At 36.4% G+C, this 24589-nt stretch overlaps 1 protein-coding gene across 4 annotated transcripts in view; it reads left to right on the forward strand.

Moving 5' to 3' along the window:
- CEP152 (centrosomal protein 152) overlaps positions 1–24589 on the forward strand; it is a 91952-nt gene that overhangs the window by 28456 nt on the left and 38907 nt on the right. For all 4 annotated transcript variants that reach the window (XM_039218053.1, XM_039218052.1, XM_039218054.1 and 1 more), the window contains exons 10-14: positions 93–240; positions 1849–1940; positions 2774–2937; positions 16885–17089; positions 24316–24444. In XM_039218053.1, coding sequence (XP_039073984.1) covers positions 93–240; positions 1849–1940; positions 2774–2937; positions 16885–17089; positions 24316–24444 — 738 coding nt within the window. The remainder of the gene's footprint in view (positions 1–92; positions 241–1848; positions 1941–2773; positions 2938–16884; positions 17090–24315; positions 24445–24589) is intronic.

The following is a 24589-nucleotide window of genomic DNA, read 5'->3' on the forward strand; positions in this document are numbered from 1 at the left end:
TATATGTGACTTAAAATCCAATTGTGTGTTATATTTGTTTAATATTTAATAACTGATCATGAAATGACTTCTCAAATACTTTTCCTTTTTAGGAAGATCTTTGTTGTCATTTGAAAGATCAAGTGAGACAATTGGAAAGGAATCAAGAAGCAATCAAATTAGAGAAGACTGAGATCATTAACAGATTGACCAGAAGTCTAGAGGAGAGTCAGAAGCAGTGTGCCAACTTCTTGCACTCAGGTGGGTGTCTGGGGTGGGGTCTTGTCTCCACAGGATGCTAGCATGATATGCAGAGAGAACATAGTAGGATCCATGAATTCTAAAAATCCAGAAAGGCAGAAAAGACCATCAGTGACAATTTTCCAAACGTTGTTATTATGTATGTATAATGTGCAAAGTAACAAATAAAAACAATAATTCTACAACACAGAGATACCTATTGTTAACGTTTGAATATATTTCCTTCAAGTAAAATTGAACGCACACACATAGGTAATTCCCTATTGCTGCACATAGTGCATTTTTGAAAGCATATCAAAGCTGAATGTGCAAAAATTGAACAATAAGATCTATGTTAGAAGGCAGGTTCTATCCGTGAAAAGTAAACATGGTTACGAAATCGCATTATATATTGCTTTTTAGACTCAATCTGATCATGTATTTCTACCATTTTGTGAAACTTCATTAATTTTTTTCCTCTCTCAGTTATCTGGTCAGTTGAAGCTAGTGAGTTACATTTTTGTCATGCTTAAAATTTCTCATTTGGTGTCCATGATATTAAGTTTGGGGCATGCTTCTTATCATTAGGTTCAGCAGTAGTTTTTTTTCTCATTAATTTTTATATAGAATATTAGAGTAAAAGGCAATTGAATAATCACGTTTCTGCAAATACTACCATACAGACCAAACTGTCCTTTTACTGGTAAGTAGCTCTCACTGTGAAAATAGCTCAATGGTTATTCATTAACCAACATACAGAAGTCACACTGTGGCATGTAAAACCTATTCAGGCTGTTAGTACAATGTGTATAGTACAAAGTAGCTTATTCAAAAGTTGGAAGTACTACAGTCATGGACTGTCAAAATATGTGTGTGGGTAGGTTTTGGTGGGGGCAAAATTTGGCTCATACTCTGTTTGGGTCCCCCCTCCCTCTGCAGTTTTGTGTCCTTTTTGTTTCACGTGGCATTATTTAGTGAGCCTTTTTCCTTGCCATTAAAGGCTTTGAAATATGATTTTCTTTAGTTGCATAATATGCCATCATTACTTTGCTTAACCATTTCCCAGATGCTCATTTTCTTTTGAGGAAGCCCAGTAACATCCCTTTTAAATGGGAGCCTCCCCTAGTACATTTAAAACATTAGGTTGCCAAAGTTTCCGAAACACAGCCCTAAGATGCTCTTTTCACATGTGGAGGTGGGGGTGGTGGAAATAAAAGCATTTCGAACGAAGCTAAAGGCAGCAAGATGTAGTTTTCTTATTAGAGGGTAGCAACGGGTTCCAAAGAATTTTTGTTTTGGCTTTCTGTGAGTTGGAACGTTATGCTCCTATTAAAGGACTTGTGGAGTGTTAAGGTCTGTAGACGTGGCTGATTCAATTCATAGCAAGGTCACGGTAGTCCAGGCCTTCAACCTCCTAAGGACCTATGAGGAGCCACACTAAACGTGTGGACGTGTCTCCACCTATGCCTTCTGGGTCCCACTGGGTATACCTCTGTCCTCCTCAAAAGGTAAAAAAAGGCAATAAAGCAGAACTCCACCTTCTGTAGCCTCAGCGGATTCAGGTTTTTCTGTACATCATAGGTACTTCGTCCCTTTACCTTTGGTGTATTCTCCGATTTTCCCCCCCAGGCTCAGTACAGGAGGTGGCTCAGCTACGGTTCCAGCTGCAGCAAGCACAGAAAGCACATGCTATGAGTGAAAACATGAACAAGACTTTGCAAGTGAGTGTTGCCACTTGGAAGAGACTCTGTGGGTAACTGAGTGAGGCAGTGCTTACATCACTTTTCTGGACCTTGGATTTCTCTAAAGGAGGTGGTTGGACCGTGTCCAGGCCAGTCAATGAGAGTCGTTCACGATCTCACCCACACAGCGAGCCAGTCAAGCCCAGGTCTGTCTTGACAGCGGAGCCAGGGCCCGGCCCCTCCTGTCCGTCTGCCTGTCACCTCCTTCACATGGCGTGTCCTTTAGTTTACTGGTGTGTCGCAGGGATAAGTGCATCTGCAGGTGTGGCAAACCCACAGTGTAGCTGCAGTTCCCTCACATCCTCCCCCAGCGCGACTTACATTTTCCACTGGAGGAAGAGTTCCAGTATTACCTCTGCTGGAAAGACGTATTTTGCCTTTTCCCACCGGCAGAGTCAAGTACAACACGTTCTTGGCAGACCAGGCCGCTCTGTGCTCTAGAAAGCCAAAAAGTGCTGCCATCAGTTTCTCAGCTCAAGGGACAGACACTTTTTGTGGAGGACATAATGTAAGCGCAGGAGGCGTGAGAGAAACCACTTAGATTTGCCCTCGCATTCATTCACACGTCTATTCAGTCAGTGCACTTGAGAACCTGATACGTGCTGGCCTCTCTAAAGTTACAGACTTCCATGTTTTCCTTGTACACCTATGTTCTCAGCAACATTATTTTAAAGTTATTTGTAACGTATGTTAATAAGGAATGTGAAGAAGCATTTCTGGTTTCTGTTGATTGTTAAGATGAACTTTGAAGCACAGAGGGATGACTGATTCCTTCATATTGGAAAATAATTTTCAATGATTCTGTGTTTTAGGAAGAATTAATGGAACTAAAGGATGAAATTTCACTCTATGAATCTGCTGCAAAATTAGGAATACTTCCAAGTGACTCAGAAGGAGAATTAAATATAGAACTCACTGAATCATATGTGGATTTGGGTATTAAAAAAGTCAACTGGAAAAAGTCCAAAGTGAAGAGGTATTAAGAAAATAGTTTACCATATGGGGTGCCCGGGTGGCTGAGTTGGTTAAGCATCCAACTCTTGATTTTGGCTCAGGTCATGATGTCACGGTTGGTGGCATCGAGCTCCATGGTGGGCTCTGTGCTGACAGAATGGAGCCTGCTTGGGATTCATTCTCTCTCTCTCTCTCTCAAACTAAATAAACAAACGTTAAAACGAAAAAGAAATAGTTTACGTAGAAGAACCTGCATTAATAATACTGACGATGCAGGTCAGTAAGCAGCATGAGGTGAGCTGACTAAGGGTTCTTGTATGTGGGACAGTATGGATCAGTCGTTTCTAATGAAGTGTAAATGTCTGAATCAAAATGAACAGAAGCCTCAACTATTGACCTTGTGCTGTCTTCAGTACCAATAGGCACATCAGTTTCAGTAAGGTAAAAATGATTAAAGTTAAAACACAGAGTAAATTCTACAATTGATGTTATGTATCTGTTCTGTTATTAAGGCAAGGACATATTATTTTTATTCATACTGTGTATTCCAGGTGGGTATGCAGCACTTGTCAGTGGCAGATAAGAAAATAAGTATTAATTTTCCATAGCAATGTTACGGAGAACTTACTTTTAACATAGGGATTCTGTCTTTTATACCTCTGCTTAACACAGATAACTTTCGTAATCTCCGGGCAGGGAGTGTCTTATTATCCCTTCTAGGAACTCAAGGCAGGAAGGGAGTGGGTGGTAGAAGAGGAACACATTTTGGTACCGTTAAACACTTAACAGATGAATGAAGGACAGAATGTACTTTGTTTAGACACTAAGGTTTGGGAAATGCTATGCAAGGCTCTGGGAGTAGAGTACAAACGTCAAGGATGAAACTCTACCTGCCTACAGAGAGTTTATGTTTTGCCTGGACCAGGAGAGGAAGACATACTTGTGAGCCACTAAATGCTGTGTGCTAAATGTTCTCCTTGATGCGCAGAGGCGTATTTATCCAGTCATTCCTTCTCCTGGTGTGGGATAAAGATGAACGACGGGTATTTGGAAGAGATTGTATGTAGGCTAAGGAAAGCTTTCCTTAAATGCATTCAGATGCCACGTGACTGCTGTCCGGTTTATAGTTTCAGACTGTTTCCTCCGAGTATTTACTACCTGTTGTGTTTCAGGTACCCGGCAACTAAATACAAGTGTGCGAATCTCCTCAAGGGTTTTAGAAGTATGTTAATAGTGCCATCTTTTCAAAACAAGTAAGAAGATATTTAGAAAATTGAAATCTAAAGTGATTGGGTAATAGGGTGAAACAAGATGTTAGTTTAGTTTAATAAGGCTCCATTTATCTGGTAGTCAATCGATAGGGACCCTCTTCTTTACAGGTCACAGCTACAATCCAGAAGGAAGCTGGGAAGCAAAGAGCAGAACTAGAATGCGTGGTGTATTTAGCAGGAACCACCTTCAGGCTCTTATGCCAGGGCCTTACTGACTGAGATTTGTTGGGATCCCAGGAGCTATCGGAGTACCTGGCTGCAGAGTAGCCGGGGAAGGGGACCGGTGTCTCAGTCAGCTAGCTCAGTCTTAGCAGGGAGCGGACGACAGGAACTGCAGCTGCCATCTACCTCGGAATGTCCACAATCATGATCTGAGTTATTGAAGAAAAAGGATGCATGCGTTGTGTTTTTTAGACAGATTTACATACAACCTTAAAGTTAAAATGTAGTCATCTGGGAAAATTTGCTGCTGTGAACGCCTCATTCCTGTTAATACCACATTGGTTCTAAATGGCTAGTGGAAGGAGCAGGGTATGGAGATGCAGGTTTTGTTTTGATTTGTAGTTTTGCCGTTCAGCACTAGCTGTGTGATCTGGGGCAGGTTCCTTGGCTTTTCTGAGCCTGTTTTCTTATCAGATTTTTTCTAGTAAGTGGATTATAGATACTTCTCGGAGGTTAAAATGAGGATTAAAATAAATAATAAATAGAAGGGACCTCACATAAAATGCACCTTTTAGGCATTTAATCCTTGACAGCTATTGCTATCATTATTTAACAGATGATTGGCTAAAATATAGCATTGATCCAGTTTTCATATGAATTCTCTTTTCATTCAACACCTACTTTGTAAAAAGTTTTGATCCTCATCTCAACCTTGAGGAAACATCAGATCTATGTTTTCATTTTAGGGTTGGGGAAAACCAGAGCTCCAAGCCGAACTCTTTTGCCCAAGAGGACAGACTATTAGCAGCACAACCAGTATTTGAGCCCCAAACAGTACTTCCCTGTAAATCTGTCATATTTACATGACAAACCTTTTTAACTTCTGACTTCCTTCTTCTTTATGCCTTGTATTTTAGAGGATTAATGATTTAGTTCATGTCAAAAAAGATTTTTCCCCAGTTTTAATTCGTGTTATACGTAGCCTGGGAATTTGGAAAATAATACATATATAGGTTATATAAAAATAATTTGTATTTTCAAGTAGACCTACTTCATTATGATGTTTAACATAGTCTCCATCTGCCCTTTGTATTTAATGTGTGCTCATAACCCAAATCCTACAGTAATTTAAAGCACGTGCCTATAGATAACCAACCTGAGACCTCACATACTATCATAGTCACACCACTGTCCTAGTAAAAGGGTGGCCACTCCTGAGCACAGAGGGTGGTCATCGAGACTCAGCTGGAAGACAGACATCAGTGAAGCTCACGATTCGCGAAAAGAGCTGTAGCTTGTAGTCCTCCCACCCACCAGCAGTTTAATAGATAAGAATTTGAGCAAAACGTACCAATATTTGTTTTTAGACCAAAGTGAGAAGAGATCTAGGAGAGAAGAGATTTGTACCTTTTCTCTGCTGGATTGTGATTCTTAGAACAAGAGGAAGCCACAGTTTTCCCAGGGTGGAGAATTTTAGTTCTTTATGGACTTGAGCTGCTTTCAAATCACTGACCCAAATATTAGTGGCTCCAAGCTTTTATTCTCAACTACCACCTCCCTCAAGCTACTGCCTAGTAAATTTTAAGGGTTTAGCCTCAGTGTTCTGTTTCACATTCATGGAATTTGAGTAGCTAAATCTGCATGCAGCTTGCAGACAGCTTCCCTCTCCCTTATTATAGTTGGCTGCAAAGCTCAAATAATAAACATTTAACAAGTGGAATGCCTTTTCCCTTTGGTCTTCTCAGCAGGCTTCATAAGGGACTACAGTTTATTTGGACTTAGGGGAACTGACTTCCACAGGACTCAGCAGGACTGGTCACCACTACTGACTTTTTCCCTTTCGGGAAAGAAGAGAAAATTATTTTAGCAAGTGCTTTTCTCTGCTCTCTGACTTGGCTCCCTCTGGGAGTACACGATGTGCTATTTTAGTGGTCAGCATTCAGCAAGAAAAGAAATTGGGGATGCCTAATATGTTACCTGAAGCAAAATAAGCATTCTGCTAAAATTTCCCATCTTCTATAGCACAGGAAAATGCATTGTAATATATTTTGTTTCTTAATGTAATTATACTTCTATTTTATTTTTATCTTATATTTCTGTTTTTGTGTGAATAGAAGTGATTTAAGTGGATGAGATCTATACAGCCATATTTATGCTATAAAACAGATACAAAAGTTGTGTGTGTTTATAAGTATATAGTGTATTCCAAGGAACCCCTTTTATAATACCTAAAAAAACCCCTAATATTTTGTTCATTCTTTCTGTCTCTCTGGATAAGTGTGTATGTGTGTGTGTGTGAGTATACATAATATGTATATTTCATACATAATATGTAACATTTCATTTGGATTCACCTGAAACCAAGAAACAGCAAACCTTAAACTCAGATACTATTATTTTTTTTTAGTGTTTTAGAACAGTTTCAGATTACTAGAAAAATTAGTACAAGGAGTTTCCCTGTACTCTACACCCATTTTCCTCTGTTAACATCTTATACCAGCATGGTACGTTTGTTAGAATTAATGAGCTAATATTAATACATTATTGGTAACTAACATCCGTAATTTATTTAGATGTCCTCAGTTTTCACCTGATGTCTTTCTCCCAGGATTGCATCTAGGGTGCCACGTTAGGGGTCCTCTTTCCTTAGGTTCCTCTTAATTTTCCTTGTTTCTGCTGACCTTGACAGTTTTGAAAAATACCGGCCAAGTGTTTTTGTAGGAAGGCCTTCTTGGAATTTGATGTTTCTTTTATGATTGTGTTTTGCCCCTGGGTTTTGTGGAGGAAGACCACAGAGATGAGGTTCCATTTTCACCACATCGTAGTAAGCGCACATCCTATCAACTACTGGTTTCTTTTCAAAAGTAACTTTCTCCTTTATTGTGGAAAAATTGGAAAACACAGATTAAGAAAACAGAAGAAAATTAAAAGCAACACAATCCTCCTTCACCTCCCATGAAGTAAACAACTTGTAACATTTTGGTGTATAATTTGCACCTTATCTGTGTTGTATATTTCTAAAAGATAAAATAGTATCGAATGTATTGTTTTATAATGTATCTTTTAACTTAGCATATTCTGAAATCTTTGGATAGTAATTAATGTATATATTTACTAATGGGTATGTGGATGGAGGAACTGTAGTAATGCACTGTTTAATTTTTTCATTATAAGTAGTGTAATATTATTATCTCAAGCTTGTTTGTAGCCAAGTCTTTAATCCTATCTTTATTTCCTTAAGATGTGGGTGAATCTTCTTGCTAATAGGTGTGCACATGTTTCGGGGGTTTTGATACATGTTGCCAGGCAGCTCTGTGGTTTGCTTATTACCCCCATCCTGGGGCAGTACCTGTTTTGGAGTATCCTAGCCAGTGTTGAGAGCTATCACTTCTCCTGTTTAAAATTTTTATGTGGTTAGATCCATCACTCGCTCTGTCTGATTTCTTGATGACATTTCTCTAGTAATTTTTATAGTTCTGTTTTACTTTTTAAACCTTTTAAAATTGAGAAGGTGCATGAAACCTGAGTGTGTAGCTTAATGAATGATTTTAAAGTGAATGCCCATGGGGCCACCACCCAGATATAAACATTAATAGCAGCTGTTTATATGTCTCTTTCCAGTCATAATTTTGAAGTTAACTACTATTCTCACCACTACAGCAATTGTTTTTTTGGTTTTTTATTATCTTGTAAGACCTAATTATTCATACCTAAACACTATGGATTCAGATTGCCTTTGTATAAAGGGAACTCATACATTAGATATTATTTTTTTCTTCTTTAATTTTGTTGAGGTATATTTAAAATACCATAAAATTTACCCATTTGAGGTATACAGTTCAGTGGTGTTTCATATATTCAGAGTTGTGCAGCTGTTACCACAACCTAATTTGGAGCATTTCAGCATCCCCAGAAAGAAACCCTATAGCTATTATCAGTCGTTCCCCATTACCCCTTCTTGTCCTCACAGCTCCAGGCAGTCACTAATCTACTTTCTATTTATGGATTTGCCTATCTGACATAAATGGAATCAGGTAGTATATGAAAGTATAATGGAGTCATGTAGTATGTGGTGTTTTGTAACTGGCTTCTTTTACTCAGCATATGCTTTCAAGGTTCATCCATGTTGCAGCAGGTATCAATACTTCATTCCATTTTGTAGCCAAATAATATTCCATTCTGTGAGTATATATCATATTTTACTTCTTCATTCATCAGCTGACGGACATTCATTGTTTCTACTTTTTGGCTATTATGAATAATTCTGCTAGGAACATTTGTGGACAAATTTGTGTGGATACAGGTTTTCATTTCTTTTACAGGTACAGTTGACCCTTGATCAATGCAGGACTTAGGGGCACTGATCTGCTGTGCACTTGAGAATCTGCATATGACTTTTGACTTTCCAAAAACTTAACAGTTAATAGCCTACTGTTGACTAGAAACCTTAACAATAACATAAACCATTGGCTAACTCATATTTGGTATGTTATGTGTATCATATATTCTTACATTAAAGTAAGCTATAGAAAAGAAAATGCTAAAGTAATCATAAGGAAGAGAAAATACATCTACAGTATTGTACCGTATTAAAAAAAAAAAAAATCCACATGCGAGTGGTCCCGTGCATTTCAAACCCATATTATTCAAGGATCAGCTGTCTATCTGGGAATGGAGTTGCTGAGTGATGTGATAAATCTATGTTTAGCATTTCAAAAAATAGTCATGCTGGTTTCCAAAGTGGCTGCATCATTTTACATTCCCTCTAGCGATGTAGGAGGTTTCCAATTTCTTTATATCCCTGCTCATTCTTGCTATTTGGCTTTGATTTGCTAATGAAGTAGTTTTTATTTGATGGCTAACTATGTTGAACATCTTTTACTATGTTTATTGGCCATTTGTATATCTTCTTTGGAGAGATCTCTTCAATTCTTTTGCCCGTTTTAAAATTGGGTTTCCTTTTATTGCTTTTAAGAGTTCTTTATATATTCTGAATACAAGTCCCTTGTCAGATATATGATTTGCAAGTATTTTCTCCTGTGGGTTGTCTTTTCACTTTCTTGATAGCATCCTTTGAAGCACAAAAGTCTTTTATGAAGTCCAAGTTACCTATTTTTTCTTTGGTTGCTTGGTGCTTTTGATTATTTAAGAGGCCATTTTCTAGTCCAAGGTCTTGAAGATTTATACCTATGTTTTCTTCTAAGAGCTTTATCTCTTGCATTAGGTCTTGGATTCATTTTAAATTAAGTTTTGCTGTATGATGTGGTATAGAACTTCATTTTTTTGCATGTGGATATCCAGTTGTCCCAGTACCAAAATTGTTTTGACATCCTTGTCAAAAATCAATTGACTGTAAATGTGAGTGTTTATTTCTGGGCTCGCAATTCTACTGATCTGTATGTCTGTCCTTATGCCAGTGTCATACTGTCTTGATGTAGCTTTGTAGTAGGTTTTATTACCTACTTGTAGTAGGTTTTATTACAGTAGGTATTAGTCATGTGGTTTGTATTTTTGTGGTTTTCATTGTACTAGTCATATACTTTGTTAAATTTACTCCTTGGCTATACTTTTGATGGATTATTTTCTTAATTTTATTTTCAGGTGGCCAATTACTAGTGTACAGATGTACAGTTGATTTTATATATTGATCTTGTATCCTCACACATTGCTGAACTTGTTAATTTAGTTCAGCTAGTTTTTTAGTGTGTTCTTTAGGATTTTTTATATATAGGATCATGTCACCTGAAAATAGAGATCATTTTATGTCTTTCTTTCCAATCTGAATGCCTTTTATTTTTTTCTTGCCTAGTTGCTCCAGCTAGAATCTCTAGTACGATGTTGAATAGAAGTGGTAAGAGCAGATATTCTCGCTTTGCTTCTCATCTTATGAGGAACATTCAGTCATTCTCCATTAAGCATGAATGTTAGCTGTGTGTTTTTCAAAGATAAAGGTGTTCTTTAGACTTTTATTCTCTGAACGCTTTGTTCTGAGACTCATGGTATAGCGTGTAGCTGTAGCTCATTCATTTATTTATATAAATATGGATATGTGTATCTTTGATTTATATGAATATTATGGTTTATTTGTCAGTTTACTGACCATAGATTCTTAATGTTACTTCCTAGTACAATCTACATACATTTTTGTTGGATATATATATTTAGAAGTGAAATTGCTTGTACTATATGTGTTTCAGCTTTAATAAGTAATGCCAGACTTTTCCAAAGGAGTTATGTCAACTTACATCCTCTCTGAGAAGTGTATGAAAGTCTTAGTTGCTCTCTTTGCTAACACTTGATATTTTCAGGTTTTTACTTTTAGTCATTTAATGTATAATGATAGTTTGTGGTTTTAATTTGCAGATTATCCTGGATTATTAATGAGATTGAGCTCCACTGAAAACCTGTCTCTGTTGTGTTTATGTGTGTGTGTGTGTGTGTGTGTGTGTGTGTGTGTGTGTATGATTTGCTGATGTACCTCCTCAGTTTTTAAATGACTGTGTGCGTGCATGTTCTGTTGATTTGTAGGATTTTTTTCTTTTTTAAATATCTTTTCAGGATATGAGTTCTTTGAAGGCTTTGTGTATTATATTATCTTCTCACTTTTAACCTCTGAATTTGTCTTTTGATGAATGGAAGTTTTTTAACTTTAGTCAAATTTATCAGTCTTCATGGTTAGTGCTTTTTATGTTCTCTTTAAGAAACCTTCTCTGTTATCCTATGCTGCCTTCTAAAACCTTTAATGCTTTGCCTTATACTATAGTTTTACCATCTCTCTGGAATTGCTATCTTGTTAGGGTTTTTCTGCTTACTCTTGTTTGTTTACACCTTCAGATGAATGTTGTAATTAAACTTTTTTTTTAATGTTTTTTATTTATTTCTAAGAGAGAGAGACAGCGTGAGCAGGGGAGGGTCAGAGAGAGAGGGAGTCACAGACTGAAACAGGCTCCAGGCTCTGAGCTGGCAGTCAGCACAGAGCCCGACGCAGGGCTCGAACCCACGAACCGCAAGATCATGACCTAAGCGAAAGTCGGTCGCTTAACCAACTAAGCCACCCAGGCGCCCCAATAATTAAACTTGTTTTATTCCAGAAGAAAAATCCTGACAATATTTTAATTAGGATCACATTGAACATATACATTAACCTAGGGAGAGTTGGTATTTTTATGATGTTGAATTCTTTTATCCAAGAATAGAGCATGTCTTTTCATTTGCTTAAATCTATTTTAGTCTCTCAAGATTGTTTTGGGGCTTATTATCTTTAGGTTTTTGCATAATTCTTGTAAAATTGATGCTTAGGTATTTTATTTTTGCAACTGTAAGTAGGGTATTCTTTTTCCATTATTCTTGAGCACTATTTTGTATATATGATTTCTACATTTTTTTTTGGTTATAACCTGTTGCTTTCTAACTCTCTTACTGTTTGCAGTAGGTTTTCCATTATATTTTAGGCTTTCCAAGATATCATTATATCATCTGCTAATGGAGATGATTGTACCTCTTTTTTTTTTTTCCACTTATGCTCCAAATTGCTTTCTCTTGTTACAATAGAGTTCCTATGTTTTATTTAGATATTGATTGTTTAAATGCCACTTTCAACTTGACTGTACCGTTTTTGCATTACCAGAAGCAATATCTGAGGTTTCAGTTGTTCCTGTATTGTTAAAACTTGGTGTTATTAATCTTTTTTAATTTGAACATTTCTTGTGTGTAGTGATGTCTTATTGTGGGTTTAGTTTTTATTTACCTAATGACCAGTGATCTAAGCATCTTTTGCTGTGCTTTTCTTTCCCTTCTTTTTTTCCTGATGTGCTTAATTGCCATTTGTATATATTGTTTGGTCTTCAGAAATTCCGGGGCAATTCCCTTTGTCCGATATATATATATTGTGAATATTTTCTTCCACTCTTTCATGAACCTTACCATGTTCTTAATGATATTTTTTGAAGAGCAAAAGTTTAAATTTTTAAGAATTTAAATTTATCAGTTATCTCTTTAATAGTTCATGGTTTTGTGTCCTAATCTAACTCAGCATCACACAGGTTTTCTATTAGGATTTTAAGTTTGATAGTTTTACCTCTTATATTTATATCTATGGTGTAAATATTTAATTCATTGTGAATTAGTTGGTTAGTATGGTGTCCATTTTATTCATACCAATATCCAATTGGTCTAATACCATTGTCAGAAAAACTTTTCATTGAGTTGCCTTGATATCTTTGTTGATAATCAGTTGACCACTCATTTGTGGCCGATTTCTCTATTTCTCTAACAGCTCTCTATTCTGTTCCCCTGCTCTTTTTGCTAATCACATTCTTGATAACTGTAGCTTTACTATATGTCTTGAAATGTGTTGGACAGGTCCTTCAACTTTGTTTATTTTCAAAATTGTTTTGGCTATTCTGAGTTCTTTGCATTTCAAAATAAATTTAATGATTAGCTTGTCAATTTTCACAACAAAGTCTGCTGGAGTTTTGATTGGAATTGTGTTGCATCTATTGATCAATTTGGGGAGAATTGACATCTTAAGAAATTACTATTTGTCAGTTATACCTAAATAAAGCTGAAGGAAAATCATTGTCTCCAATTTCAGAATATGCATGTTATACCTCTCTGTCTTCTTCAGTTTCTCTCAGTAATGTTTTGTAGTTTTTATATAGAGATTTCCCTTTGGTAGATAACATTTCCCTTTAGATTGAAGAATTTCCTTTACCATATCTTCTAGAGTATGTCTGTTGGCAACAAATTCTAGGTTTTCTTATATGAAAATGTCCCTTTATTTGCGGATTATAGAATTCTGGATCAACTGTTCTTTCATTTCAACACTTTAAATATATGTTCTTACCCTGTCTCTGGCCTTGGTGGTTTCTGAAGAGAAATCTATTATTTGAACCATTATTCTTGTGTGTAATGTGAGGTTTTTTTTTGCTGTTTTCAGATTTTTTTCCCCTTTACATTTCAGCACCTTATGATGTGCTTAAGTGTTTTTCTTTTAGTTTATTTCATTTGGGGTTCACTGAGCCTGTTGAAAATGTAAATTTATTTTATCTTTTACCAAATTTGTGAAATGTTGACCATTATTACTTTCAATATTTTTTCTGCTTATGTCTCTTTCTTCATTCCTTACAGGTCTCTGATTACACAACTAAATGTTTTTATATTTCCCATAGTTCCTCACACTTAACTTTTTTCCAATTTTTGTTTTCAGGTTGAATAATTTCTATTGAACTATTTTCAAGTTCACTCATTCTTCTGTCGTCTCTGTTTTATTAAGCCTGTCCAGAGAAGGCTTTTTATTTTATTTTTTAATTTTCAGATACTGTATTTTTCAATGATTAAAATTTCCATTTGGTTCCTTTATAGTTTTACTTCTCTATTGAGAATTCCTTTCTTTTCATTCATTTTAAACATGTTTTCTTTTGCTTCATAGGACACAGACATAATAGCCGCTTTAAACTTTGAAAATTCTTTGTGATAGCTCCAGCATTTCCATCTATAGATTTTCTTTTTTTTTTCTTGCAGGTTGGTCCATTTTCTTGGTTACTTGTATGTTGAGTAATTTTAGATTATATACAGACACACTTTGTCTTATTACACTTTGCAGATACTACATTTTGTTTATGAATAGGCGACCTTATCTGTTGGTGCCATTTTGCCAACAGTATTTGCTGATTTCATGTCTCTGTCACAATTTGGTAATTCTCACTGTATTTCAAACTTCCTTATTATATTCGCTATGGTGACCTGTGATCTATAATCAGAAATCGCTAAAAGCTCAGATGTTGGTCAGCATGTTTTAGCAATAAATTATTTTTTAATTAAAATTTATATATTGTTATTTAGACATAATGCTATTGCTCACTTACTTGACTACTCATTTGAATAGCTTTATTGAAATATTTGCTTTACTGTGGTGGTCTGCAATGAAATCTCTGATATCTCTGTGGTATGCCTGTAATAGACATTGTGATTTTTACATTGTGCAGAAACTTGTATGGGTGTTTCAGATCTCAGTTTATTTGTCCAAGCTTTGGCCACATTGGTTTGAATCCGTCCTTGTATGCATACCTTAAGAGTTAGTCACCGTGAGATTTGTGTGTATGGTTCATATTTCAGTTAAATTCTCCAAATATTTGACCTGCTGGTTTGTGGGTTTGTTCTGTGCATGCACAGTTCAGGGCCAAGACTGAGGCTTGCACAAGTTTATGCACAGAATTCATGACTCCTTTTCTCTGGTTCTCTCCTTTCTTGGAGTCTTCCTGGTCTCTTTATCATTGGTTTTCAGCAATTTGATGTTAATACAACTTAGGGTTTTTCTTCATTTTTCTTTTTATGATTCATTGAGCTTGTAGGTTTTAATGGGGCTTGAGTTTTCATCGAATACAAAAATTTTGGTCATTTAAAATATTTTTTTTTATTATCCTCCCTTCCCCTCTCCTTTTTGGGACTTCAGATACAGTTGGGTTAGATAAAACTTAACATGCTCAGTATATTTCTGTTTTAGTTTTCTTTCTCTCTAATTTTGTAGAGTTTTATTGCTGTGTTTATGTCTGCTGGTCTTTTCTGCGGTATATTTTTCATTTCAGATTTAGTTTTTGGTCTAAATTTAGTGTGGGTCATTTTTATGTCTTCTGTTTCTCTCCTCATCGTATTCATGTTTTTTCTCTTACCTTTTTGAACATATACAATATATTTAATTAATTTTACTGCTGGTACCATTGCTGGGTCAGTTTCTATTGATTGATTTTTTTCCCCCCTGCTTATAGTTTACACTTTCTTCTCTTTTATATTTTCTTTCCTTATTTGCAGGCCCGGTACGTTTTGATTGGATGCTGGAAAATTTGAATTTTATAATTTAGATATTAGATTTTGTTGTATTTTTAAAAAATATTCTTTTTCTGTGACACACTTAAGCTTCCTGAAATCCATTTGGTTCTTTCAAGGCTATTTATTTATTTATTTACTGTGTGGTCTTAGAATAGGAAAGTATTTCTTTTTTTCTAATTTAAATTTTTAGTTAGTTAACATACAGTACAATATTGGTTTGGCTTCAGGAGTAGAATTCAGGGATTCATCACTGACATACAACACGCAGTGCTCTCCTAAGTGCCCTCCTTAGTACCCATTACCCATTTAGCCCATTTCCCATCCACCTCCCTCTATCAACCCTGTTTGTTCTCTGTAGTTGAGAGTCTCTTGTGGTTTGTTTCCATCTCTTCTCCCTCCGCCCCCCACACTTCCCATATGTTCATCTGGCCCCATTACTGAGGCATTATTTGATATTCTGTGAATCTGGAGATATTTCACTATGATTCATTGGAACCCACAGTATTTCCAGCCTTATTCTTTTACTGCAGTTCTTTCCCTGGACTTGCAGTAATTTTCTCACATGTATACACAGATCTCCAGAGCTCTCTTTCTGCGTAGCTTCCTTTCCCATAGTATTTCCCTCTTTAAATTCTAGCCATTTTGACCTTCCCAAACTGAATTCTGCAACTTGGTGAGATTGCTAGGCTCTCTTTGGCTTTTCTCTTCCCGTGCCTCAGACTGGAAACTTTCTGGGGAGAAAGCAGCAGAAATCATAGGGCTCACCTTGTTAGTTTTCCTTTTTTCAGGGATCATTACGCTGTGCTGCCTGCTGTCTAGTGATTGAAAGCCATCCTTTATTTATTTATTTATTTATTTAAAATTTTTTAATGTTTTATTTATTTCTAGGAGAGAGAGAGAGACAGCATGAGCAGGGGAGGGTCAGAGAGAGAGGGAGTCACAGACTGAAACAGGCTCCAGGCTCTGAGCTGGCAGTCAGCACAGAGCCCGACGCGGGGCTCGAACCCACGAACCGCGAGATCATGACCTAAGTGAAAGTCGGACGCTTAACCAACTAAGCCACCCAGGTGCCCCGCGAAAGCCATCCTTTAATATATTTTATTTGAGTTTCTAGTTTTTTATTTTAAGGCAGGAAGATAAATGTGGTACTTTTATTCCTTTATGGCAAGGAGCAGAAATTTTCCCTCCAGTTTAGAAATATATTGAAACTAAAGTTGGGATTAAATCAGCATGGCTTTTATTTTTGTCATTTTCCCCCCCAGTTGCTCAGGTATCCACTCAGACTTGTGTTTTAGTAAAAGAGATACAGAAATTGTTAGTTAGGATGACCAGTGTTTTACTTTTCACTTCCTCCTCTATTTTCATGTTGTTTCTCGTAGAATCATAAAGGGCATGCGTATACAGCACACAACTTAGCAAAAACAACAAAAGCATGCCATATTGAAGTTCGCCTGGTGGAACTCCTTCAGTGAGGCAGACGGTCTAAGCATACTAATGGTCTTCTTATGAATAAACTCATTTCTATGTATGGAAGCATAGCAAAGGTGATGCCCTTGTGTATGACAAAGCTTAACATTGTTTTTGAAATACTATTATATAGTTGTGTAGGTCACAAAACATCGTCCCAGCTGCAGTTCATCACTTTCAAGGAAGAACAGTGCTTGATTTGTTACTTGATTTCATATTCAACGTGACGGTTTCTCCATTAGCATTGTAGAGCAAGAAAACCCAGACGAAGAGCTTCCAAAAGACGAGGTCCTCCTGAAGCTGAAAGCAGAAGTGCAGCGTTTGCTGGAGAGCAACTCAGTGAAGCGTCGTCTGGTGTCTCAGTTACAAACTGAGCTCAGAGACTGTCATAAGAAAATTGAAGATCTCCAGCAAGTGGACAAAGATGAAAAAAGCATCAAGGTTGAGGTTTGTAGAGTTAACAAGCTGTTTTTAAAAGACTTTAATAAAATGGTTACAACCTTCACATTTAAATCAAACCTTTGTCTTTCAGGGTCTCATTTGATGTTATCTAGAAGTAAAGTGTAAGGAAGGGAAGGCCACATAAGGAAATATATTTTCTAATGCCTTTTGGCACCTCATAAATGAGATGTTAGTTAGGCAAAATTCCTTTGCCACAGATCCAAGGAAGTAGTCTATGCAACAAAGTATGTGCATTTCCTCAAGATTGGCTTGTGTCAACAGTGTTCCAAAGCCTTAAATTCTCCACAGCTAAATCCTTTAGCATTTTCTATGACATTTCTCTAGCTCATGTTCCTATAGGAAGAGTCTTTCTATATAAGGAAACTAATTATGTAGTGTTGGTGTTATAAGTGAGAAAGGCACAGAAACAGGTTATGTCAGAATCATTGAGTCTACTTTTATTTATATTTCTTATTATTTTTTAAAGAAAATTTAGTGTTTTATTTATTTTTGAGAGAGAAAGAGTGGGAGCCGAGGAGGGGCAGAGAGAGAGGGACACCCAGAATCTGAAGTAGGCTTCAGGCTCCGAGCTGTCAATACAGAGCCTGACGCAGGGCCCAAATCCACGAACTGTGAGATCATGACCTGAGCTAAAGTCTATCACCCAACCAACTGAGCTACCCAGGCACTCCTGAATCTACTTTTATATTCTTCAGTTGGCCTCCTTACTTCATAGATGAGGAAAATAAAGGGGGAATGTGTGACACTTCTGAGGTTAGAGTCTGTCTTTAGGCAAATCAAAACTAAAACACTTGACTAATAATAGTCAACGTTATTTCCCCAAGATCTTGCTACCACAAAAATTGTTACTGTTGCCCCCATTTAACAGCTGTCTTTTCTATTCTTCCATATCTCCAAATCCCAACCATCTATACTCTCAACAGAACGAAAAAACAAACCTAGTAATTAAAGGGAAAGGGAAGGGGGAAAATGAATGTAGTTGGTGTATTCCTTTTCCTTCTGGATGGAGATAATATTTTACTTCCTACTTTAGTACTGTTTTATCTCCTTATTCTTTAAACTAGGAGTTGTGTTCATTAAAGCAGTCCTACTAAAGTATGCAAGATGTTCTGTGGTGCTGATTATTATGGAATTTTAATTGTATATGTTAAAAAAAAAAATTCTAATGTGCTTTCACTGTTCAAATCCTGCCCAGTCTGGCAGTGTTCCTTCTTCTGAGTAACTGTATTTGATGAGTATAACGCTAATTTCAGTGTTAACACCCAAATGAGAAAGAACCCCCTTCCTTCAGCACATTTAACACCTTTAAATCAAGCTGTCTTGGTTCTATGTTTTTTAAAAAGGGTGAGAATAAATGTGCATGTCTCAATTTGTGTTAGATTAGAATCGATTAGTTCAAGTATTTTGATGAGAACAGCCTAGGATTTAGGACAGTAGGAACCTGGCTTTGAGCCTTGAAACTTAGCTCGTGTATCCACGGTTCTTGTTCTGTTCTATATTGAAATTACTGATGGCATTTGCCATACAGATACACTTCCACATATCTGGCAGTCACTGGTGGCTATGCCTTATGTTTAACAAAATTTAACCTTTACCTTTGCCTCTGTAGATCGAAGGGAATGATCACAATGTCGAATACTCTTTTTGTCCAGCTACTCTTTTGCTGTAGTGATTTCTCAGTAGTTCACATTTGGTTTTTCTTAAAAGTGTGCCTTACCAGCCTGTGCTGCTTATGTCTGTCCTACCTCCACTTACTATATAAGAATTTCTTGGGAGTAGTGTCTGGATGATTCTCTGCATGTTTTCTCAATAAATATATGTTGAATCAGTACACCTATTAATCCTTTTCTAGAAGGAGGAAAGGAAGAGGAGTAGTAATTTAACCAACAAGTGTTCTTTAGATAAACACTCAAGTTCACAGTCATCTAATAGCCCATTGACACCTTCAGATTTTGCCTCTTATTTCCCACATCTTTTCTAATGAGCTTTCTGTTTAGTCTATAACATCAGAAAACAGTTTTGGGAGGTATGGAGGAAGAGCAATCATTCAGCATAAGCTTTTTTCTTTTTTAAAGCTACTCTGTGCAAGGTCTTATGGGATTCACTGAAAAGAAACAATGGCCATTCCTTGAAGGAATTTAGAATCTAGAGCAGCACTATCCAATAGAAATTTGATGGAGCTACATATGTAATTTAAAATGTCCCAGGTATCCCATTGAAGTAAAAGTAATGGTGAAATTAATTTTAATAATATTTTTAACCCAATAAATATCTTTTTAATATGTAATTAATTAAAATTATTAATGAGATGATTTGCATTTTATTATTATCATTTTTAAAAAATTTACATCCAAGTTAGTTAGCATATAGTACAATAATGATTTCAGGAGTAGAATCCACTGGTTCATCCCCTACATATAACACCCAGTGCTCATCCCAACAAGTATCCTCCTGAATGTCCCTTACCCATTTAGTCCATCCCTGACCCACAACCCCTCCAGCGACCTTCAGTTTGTTTCCCGTATTTAACAGTGTCTTAGGTTTTGTCCCCCTCCCTGTTTTTATCTTATTTTTGCTTCCCTTCCCTTATGTTCATCTGTTTTGTATCTTAAATTCCACATATGAATGAAGTCATATGATATCTGTCTTTCCCAGACTGACTCACTTCACTTAGCATAATAGACTCTAGTTCCATCCACATTGTTGCAAATGGCAAGATTTCATTCTTTTTGGTTGCCAAGTAATACTTCTATACCACATCTTCTTTATCTATCCGTTGATGGACATTTGGGCTCTTTCCATACTTTGGCTATTGTTGAATAGTACTGCTATCAACATTGGGGTGCACGTGCCCCTTTGAAACAGCACACCTGTATCATTTGGATAAATTCCTAGTAGTGTAATTGCTGGGTCGTAGCGTAGATCTATTTTTAATTTGGGGGGGGAACCTCCATACTGTTTTCCAGAGTGGCTGCACCAGTGTGCATTCCCACCAGCAGTGCAAAAGGATTCCTCTTTCTCTGCATCCTCACCAATGTCTATCTTTGCCTAAGTTGTTAATGTTAGCTCTTCTGACAAATGTGAGGTGGTATGTCATTGTGGTTTCTATTTGTTTTTCTCTGATGATGAGTGATTTTGAGCATTTTTCATGTGTCTGTTAGTCTTCTGGAAGTCGTCTTTGGAGAAGTGTCTCTTCATGCCTTTTGCCTATTTCTTCACTGGATTATTTGTTTTTTGTGTGTTGAGTTTGAAAAGTTCTTTAGATTTTGGATACTAACCCTTTATCTGATATGTCATTTGCAAATATCTTCTCCCTTTCCATCGGGGTTACCTTTTAGTTTTGCTGATTGTTTCCTTTGCTGTACAGAAGCTTTTTATTTTGATGAGGTCCCAATAGCTCATTTTTGCTTTTATTTTCTCCAAAGACATGTTCAGTAAGAAGTTGCTGTAGCCGAGGTCAAAGAGGTTCACATCTGCCCTCTCATCTAGGATTTTGATGGCTTCCTGTCTTATGTTTAGGGCTTTCATTCATGTTGAGTTTGTTTTTGTGTTTGGTGTAGGAAAGTGGTCCAGGTACATTCTTCTGCATGTTGCTATCCAGTTTTCCCAGCACCATTTGCTGAAGAGACTGTCTTTATTTCATTGGATATTCTTTCCATCTTTGTCAAAGATTAGTTGGCCATATGTCTGTGGGTCAATTTCTGGGTTCTCTATTCTGTTTCATTGATCTAAGTGTCTGTGTTTGTGCTAGTACCATACTTGTCTTGATGATTACAGCTGTGTAATATGTCTTGAAGTCCAGGATTGTGATGCTTCCAGTTCTGGTTTTCATTTTTAGGATTGCTTTGGCTATTTGGAGTCTTTTCTGGTTCCAAAGAAATTTTAGGATTTTTTGTTCTAGCTCTGTGAAGATAACTGGTGTTATTTTGATGGGGGTTGCTTTGAATGTGTAGGTAGCTTTGGGTAGTATCGACATTTAAACAATATTTGTTCTTCCAATGCATGAGCATGGAATATTTTTCCATTTTTTTGTGTCATCTTCAATTTCTTTCATAAGCTTTCTATAATTTTTAGTGTATAGATTTTTCACCTATTGGTTAGGTTTATTCCTAGGTATTTTATGGTTTTTGGTGCGATTGTAAATGGGATGAATTCCTTGATTTCTCTCTATGCTGCTTCATTATTGGTGTATAGAAATGCAAGATGGTTTACACTTTTTGTCTCTGTGCCAAGTCCTTGAAATCTGACATGTATTGTCCACTTAGAATACATTTCATTTTGGATAAAACACATTTCAAGTGCTTAATAGCCATGTGTGGTTGATGGCTACCATACGCAACAGTGCAGATCTATAAGGAGATGGAGATGCATAATTTTGTGTACTAAGGATGATACTGATAGCAAAGTGTTTTGAGAAGAAATAATTAACCAGAGCTGGTTGTAGGGGAAATGGTAAGGCAAGCCTTAGTAAAGTCTTTAAGGAGGGAATAGCTGATCTCTGTCCTGAAGGATAAATGCAGGAGGTAAGGTGGGAAGGAGCATTTCAGCCTTGAGCAGAAGTATTTAAAAGATGTAGCAAATAAGTTGGTGTAACTAGGGAATAAGGCATGTGAATAGAGGTCTATATTATATAAGCTCAGTCTTTCTGGAATCTTTGAGGCCAAAAAAATTTTAATGTTAAATCCATTTTTAGAATAATATCATAGTTGGTATTAAATCCTGAGGTTAATGATGTTGAACTTCTCTGCCTGCTATCAGCATGGTAAGAGACAGAACATGTACTTGGATATCTTTTTAAAGAGAACTGGGTTGTTGAAATCCTCCCCTAAAGGATTTCTAAGTATTGGAAAAAGCTAACAAAAATATTTACTATGTAATCTTACTTAGTATGTTTCTTTTATGAACATTTAAAAGTATTGATATATTTATTGCTTTATAACATTGTATATTTTATGTTTGCTTATACCCATCTTATATAGAACAATTAAAAATTATTTCAGACTCTGTTGTTTTGCTTTCATGTCATTTGACTATTCATAGCAGTGCTGCTCTGTGATATTTCCAGGATAACATGTGATAAAGATTAGGAGTTTGTCTATATGTAGCACTATGCACTGATTGAGAGTGGACCAAATTCTATGCTGTTCATTCTAGTTCAACAACTGGGCCATTAAGGTAGAATATAGTAAAGTCCTTAGGAAAATCAGTCTCTCTGTCAGGGCCCACATCTACACAAATTTTTTTTTGTAAGCATAATAAATAAAACACAGAGGCCTTTCTGTATCTGTTACTCAAAAGAAATAATTAGCTAACCACAAGTTGTGGTCAGAGCCATACTTTGATTTTGGGGTACCCAAGGCCACGTTCAGTAGCCAACTCAGAAGGTTTCTACCCAGAATCTTTTTAGTCATAGAAATTAGGAAGATAATGTGAGAATTAGTGTATTACATGTCTTGTTTTCTTGGAGATAATCTCCTTAGTATTCCAACTTTAGAAAGAAGTTTTGTTATGACCCTCACGTGGTCCTTTTTAAAGTTCTCCATAAGGGTTTTGTGCTGGCAGATACAAGTACCTAGTCTCTGAGTGCATGTGGTGTGATAATATGTCAAAGCTGAGTGTCATAGCCATGAAAATTGTTTTTTCATGTATCAGTATGATATTACTTTCATTCATTTTATTTCATTGTGATAAAAACTCGCCAGTGGGAAAGGATGCACAAATGAGTATCATCACAAACCTTCAAAAGTGGAGGCCAAGTTAAAAAAATGAAAGTCATTCTCATGAGTCAGTAAAATCCTTTAAAATCTCATTAGTATCCCCAAATCTGGAGAGAAACTAACAGAATAGGTATTTGTAGCTCTCCTCTTCTGACTGGAGTAGAAGCAGTGGCTTCTGGGAAATAATGGCAAGTGAAAAGGGGAAAGTCAACAACTTTACAGGTCTCCCTGTAAAGGAAGTGAAGGCTTTGAAGTGGAAGACTGAGTCAGAGCCTTGGTGTTCTGTTGCCCTACTTGTGAATGAAATACACATACCTTCCCAATAAGGAAAATGAATCTTGGTTCAGGATGTTTTTTAAGCATCATGGAAGAGAGCTCCGACTTCAGGCAAATACATAAACCAACAAGTCAAATAAAGTAGATATTTTTTAAAAATCTTTGTGGCCTCGTCAATGAACAAAGAATTCAGAAAGATTAGATTAGGAAGACAGGTGGTAAGAGGAAAATGCAAAGTCATATAAACAGACTGAGTTGGGAAGATGAAAATCAAATGAACAATGAAGGTATGTAAGAGGTTCTGCTATGAGAGCAATGCAAGAACTGCAAATGAAAGCAACTATTGGCTACCCTTTCCCCATCAAATACAATATTTCAAGACATTCCCTGCCATTGGAGGTAAAGAGAGTTGGATGGATTCTCTCAGACCACCTGATAATATACATTTACATGACCTTGTGGGAAACAATTTGCCAAAGACTGTCATGAGTCTTAAAAATTGTACCTGTTGAATGAAATATAGATCTATGAATTAATAGAGATTATATAAACAAATAAGTACAGAAATAGAATAGATGCTAAACTTGGTGGGTTTAAGATAAAAAATAGAATATTTGCATTGCATAGTCTCAAAGTATCTCATAAGATACTTATTCTTAATTACAAGTAGAAAAATTGTAACTTTACAGTGAAGGTGCCTTCAGACACTACCTTCACTTATTGATCATCGCCAGTGATGAACCGCGTTGATCTCTGGTGTCTCCTAAAAAGTACACAGCACTTCTGTGGCATTCATGTAAAAAAAAAAAAAGGATGATCTGAATTTAATAATGAAGTGACACTGAGAAACCCAAATTGAAGGCCATCTTACAAAATAACTAGTTGGTACTCTTTGAAAGATGCAGCCTGAAGAACTGTCCCTGGATTGAAGGAGACTCATGGGCCGTGACAATTCAATGCAGTATGGAATTGTTGATGAGATCCTGAACTACAAAAAGGACATTAGAGGAAAATTGGGAGATCTTGTATAGGGTCTGTAGATTAATTACCTGGTTTCGATCCTTGTGGGTGGTTGTATTGGGGATGATGATAAAAGTTACATGGAAGTTATTTGTGATGTTTTTGCAGTTTTTTGTAAATATGACATTATTTTCAAAGCCAGATCTTAAAGAATTTTTTAAATACCTGAACAACTTTTGATTTCTTTTTAACATTTAGACTAAAACAGAGACTGCAGAAAAACCAACTGATCAATTATGGCCTGGGTCTTCTACTTCTGATATGATTGCCAAAGATGACATTCTGCAGCTTAAAAATGATATTCATGTTTTACAACAACAAAATCAGGTGATGAAAAAGTTACCTATATGTTGTGAGAATTCTTATGACTTCATTAAATTCAAAGGATATAACAGACTTTTCAAAAAAGTACAAAGGCAATGTGAGTTAGTAGACAGGTATTAGCAGGTGAATACGGATTCCATTTAATTCC

Source organism: Hyaena hyaena, unplaced genomic scaffold (assembly GCF_003009895.1).
Source record: "Hyaena hyaena isolate Hyena2069 unplaced genomic scaffold, ASM300989v1 scaffold_730, whole genome shotgun sequence".
NCBI lineage: Eukaryota > Metazoa > Chordata > Mammalia > Carnivora > Hyaenidae > Hyaena > Hyaena hyaena.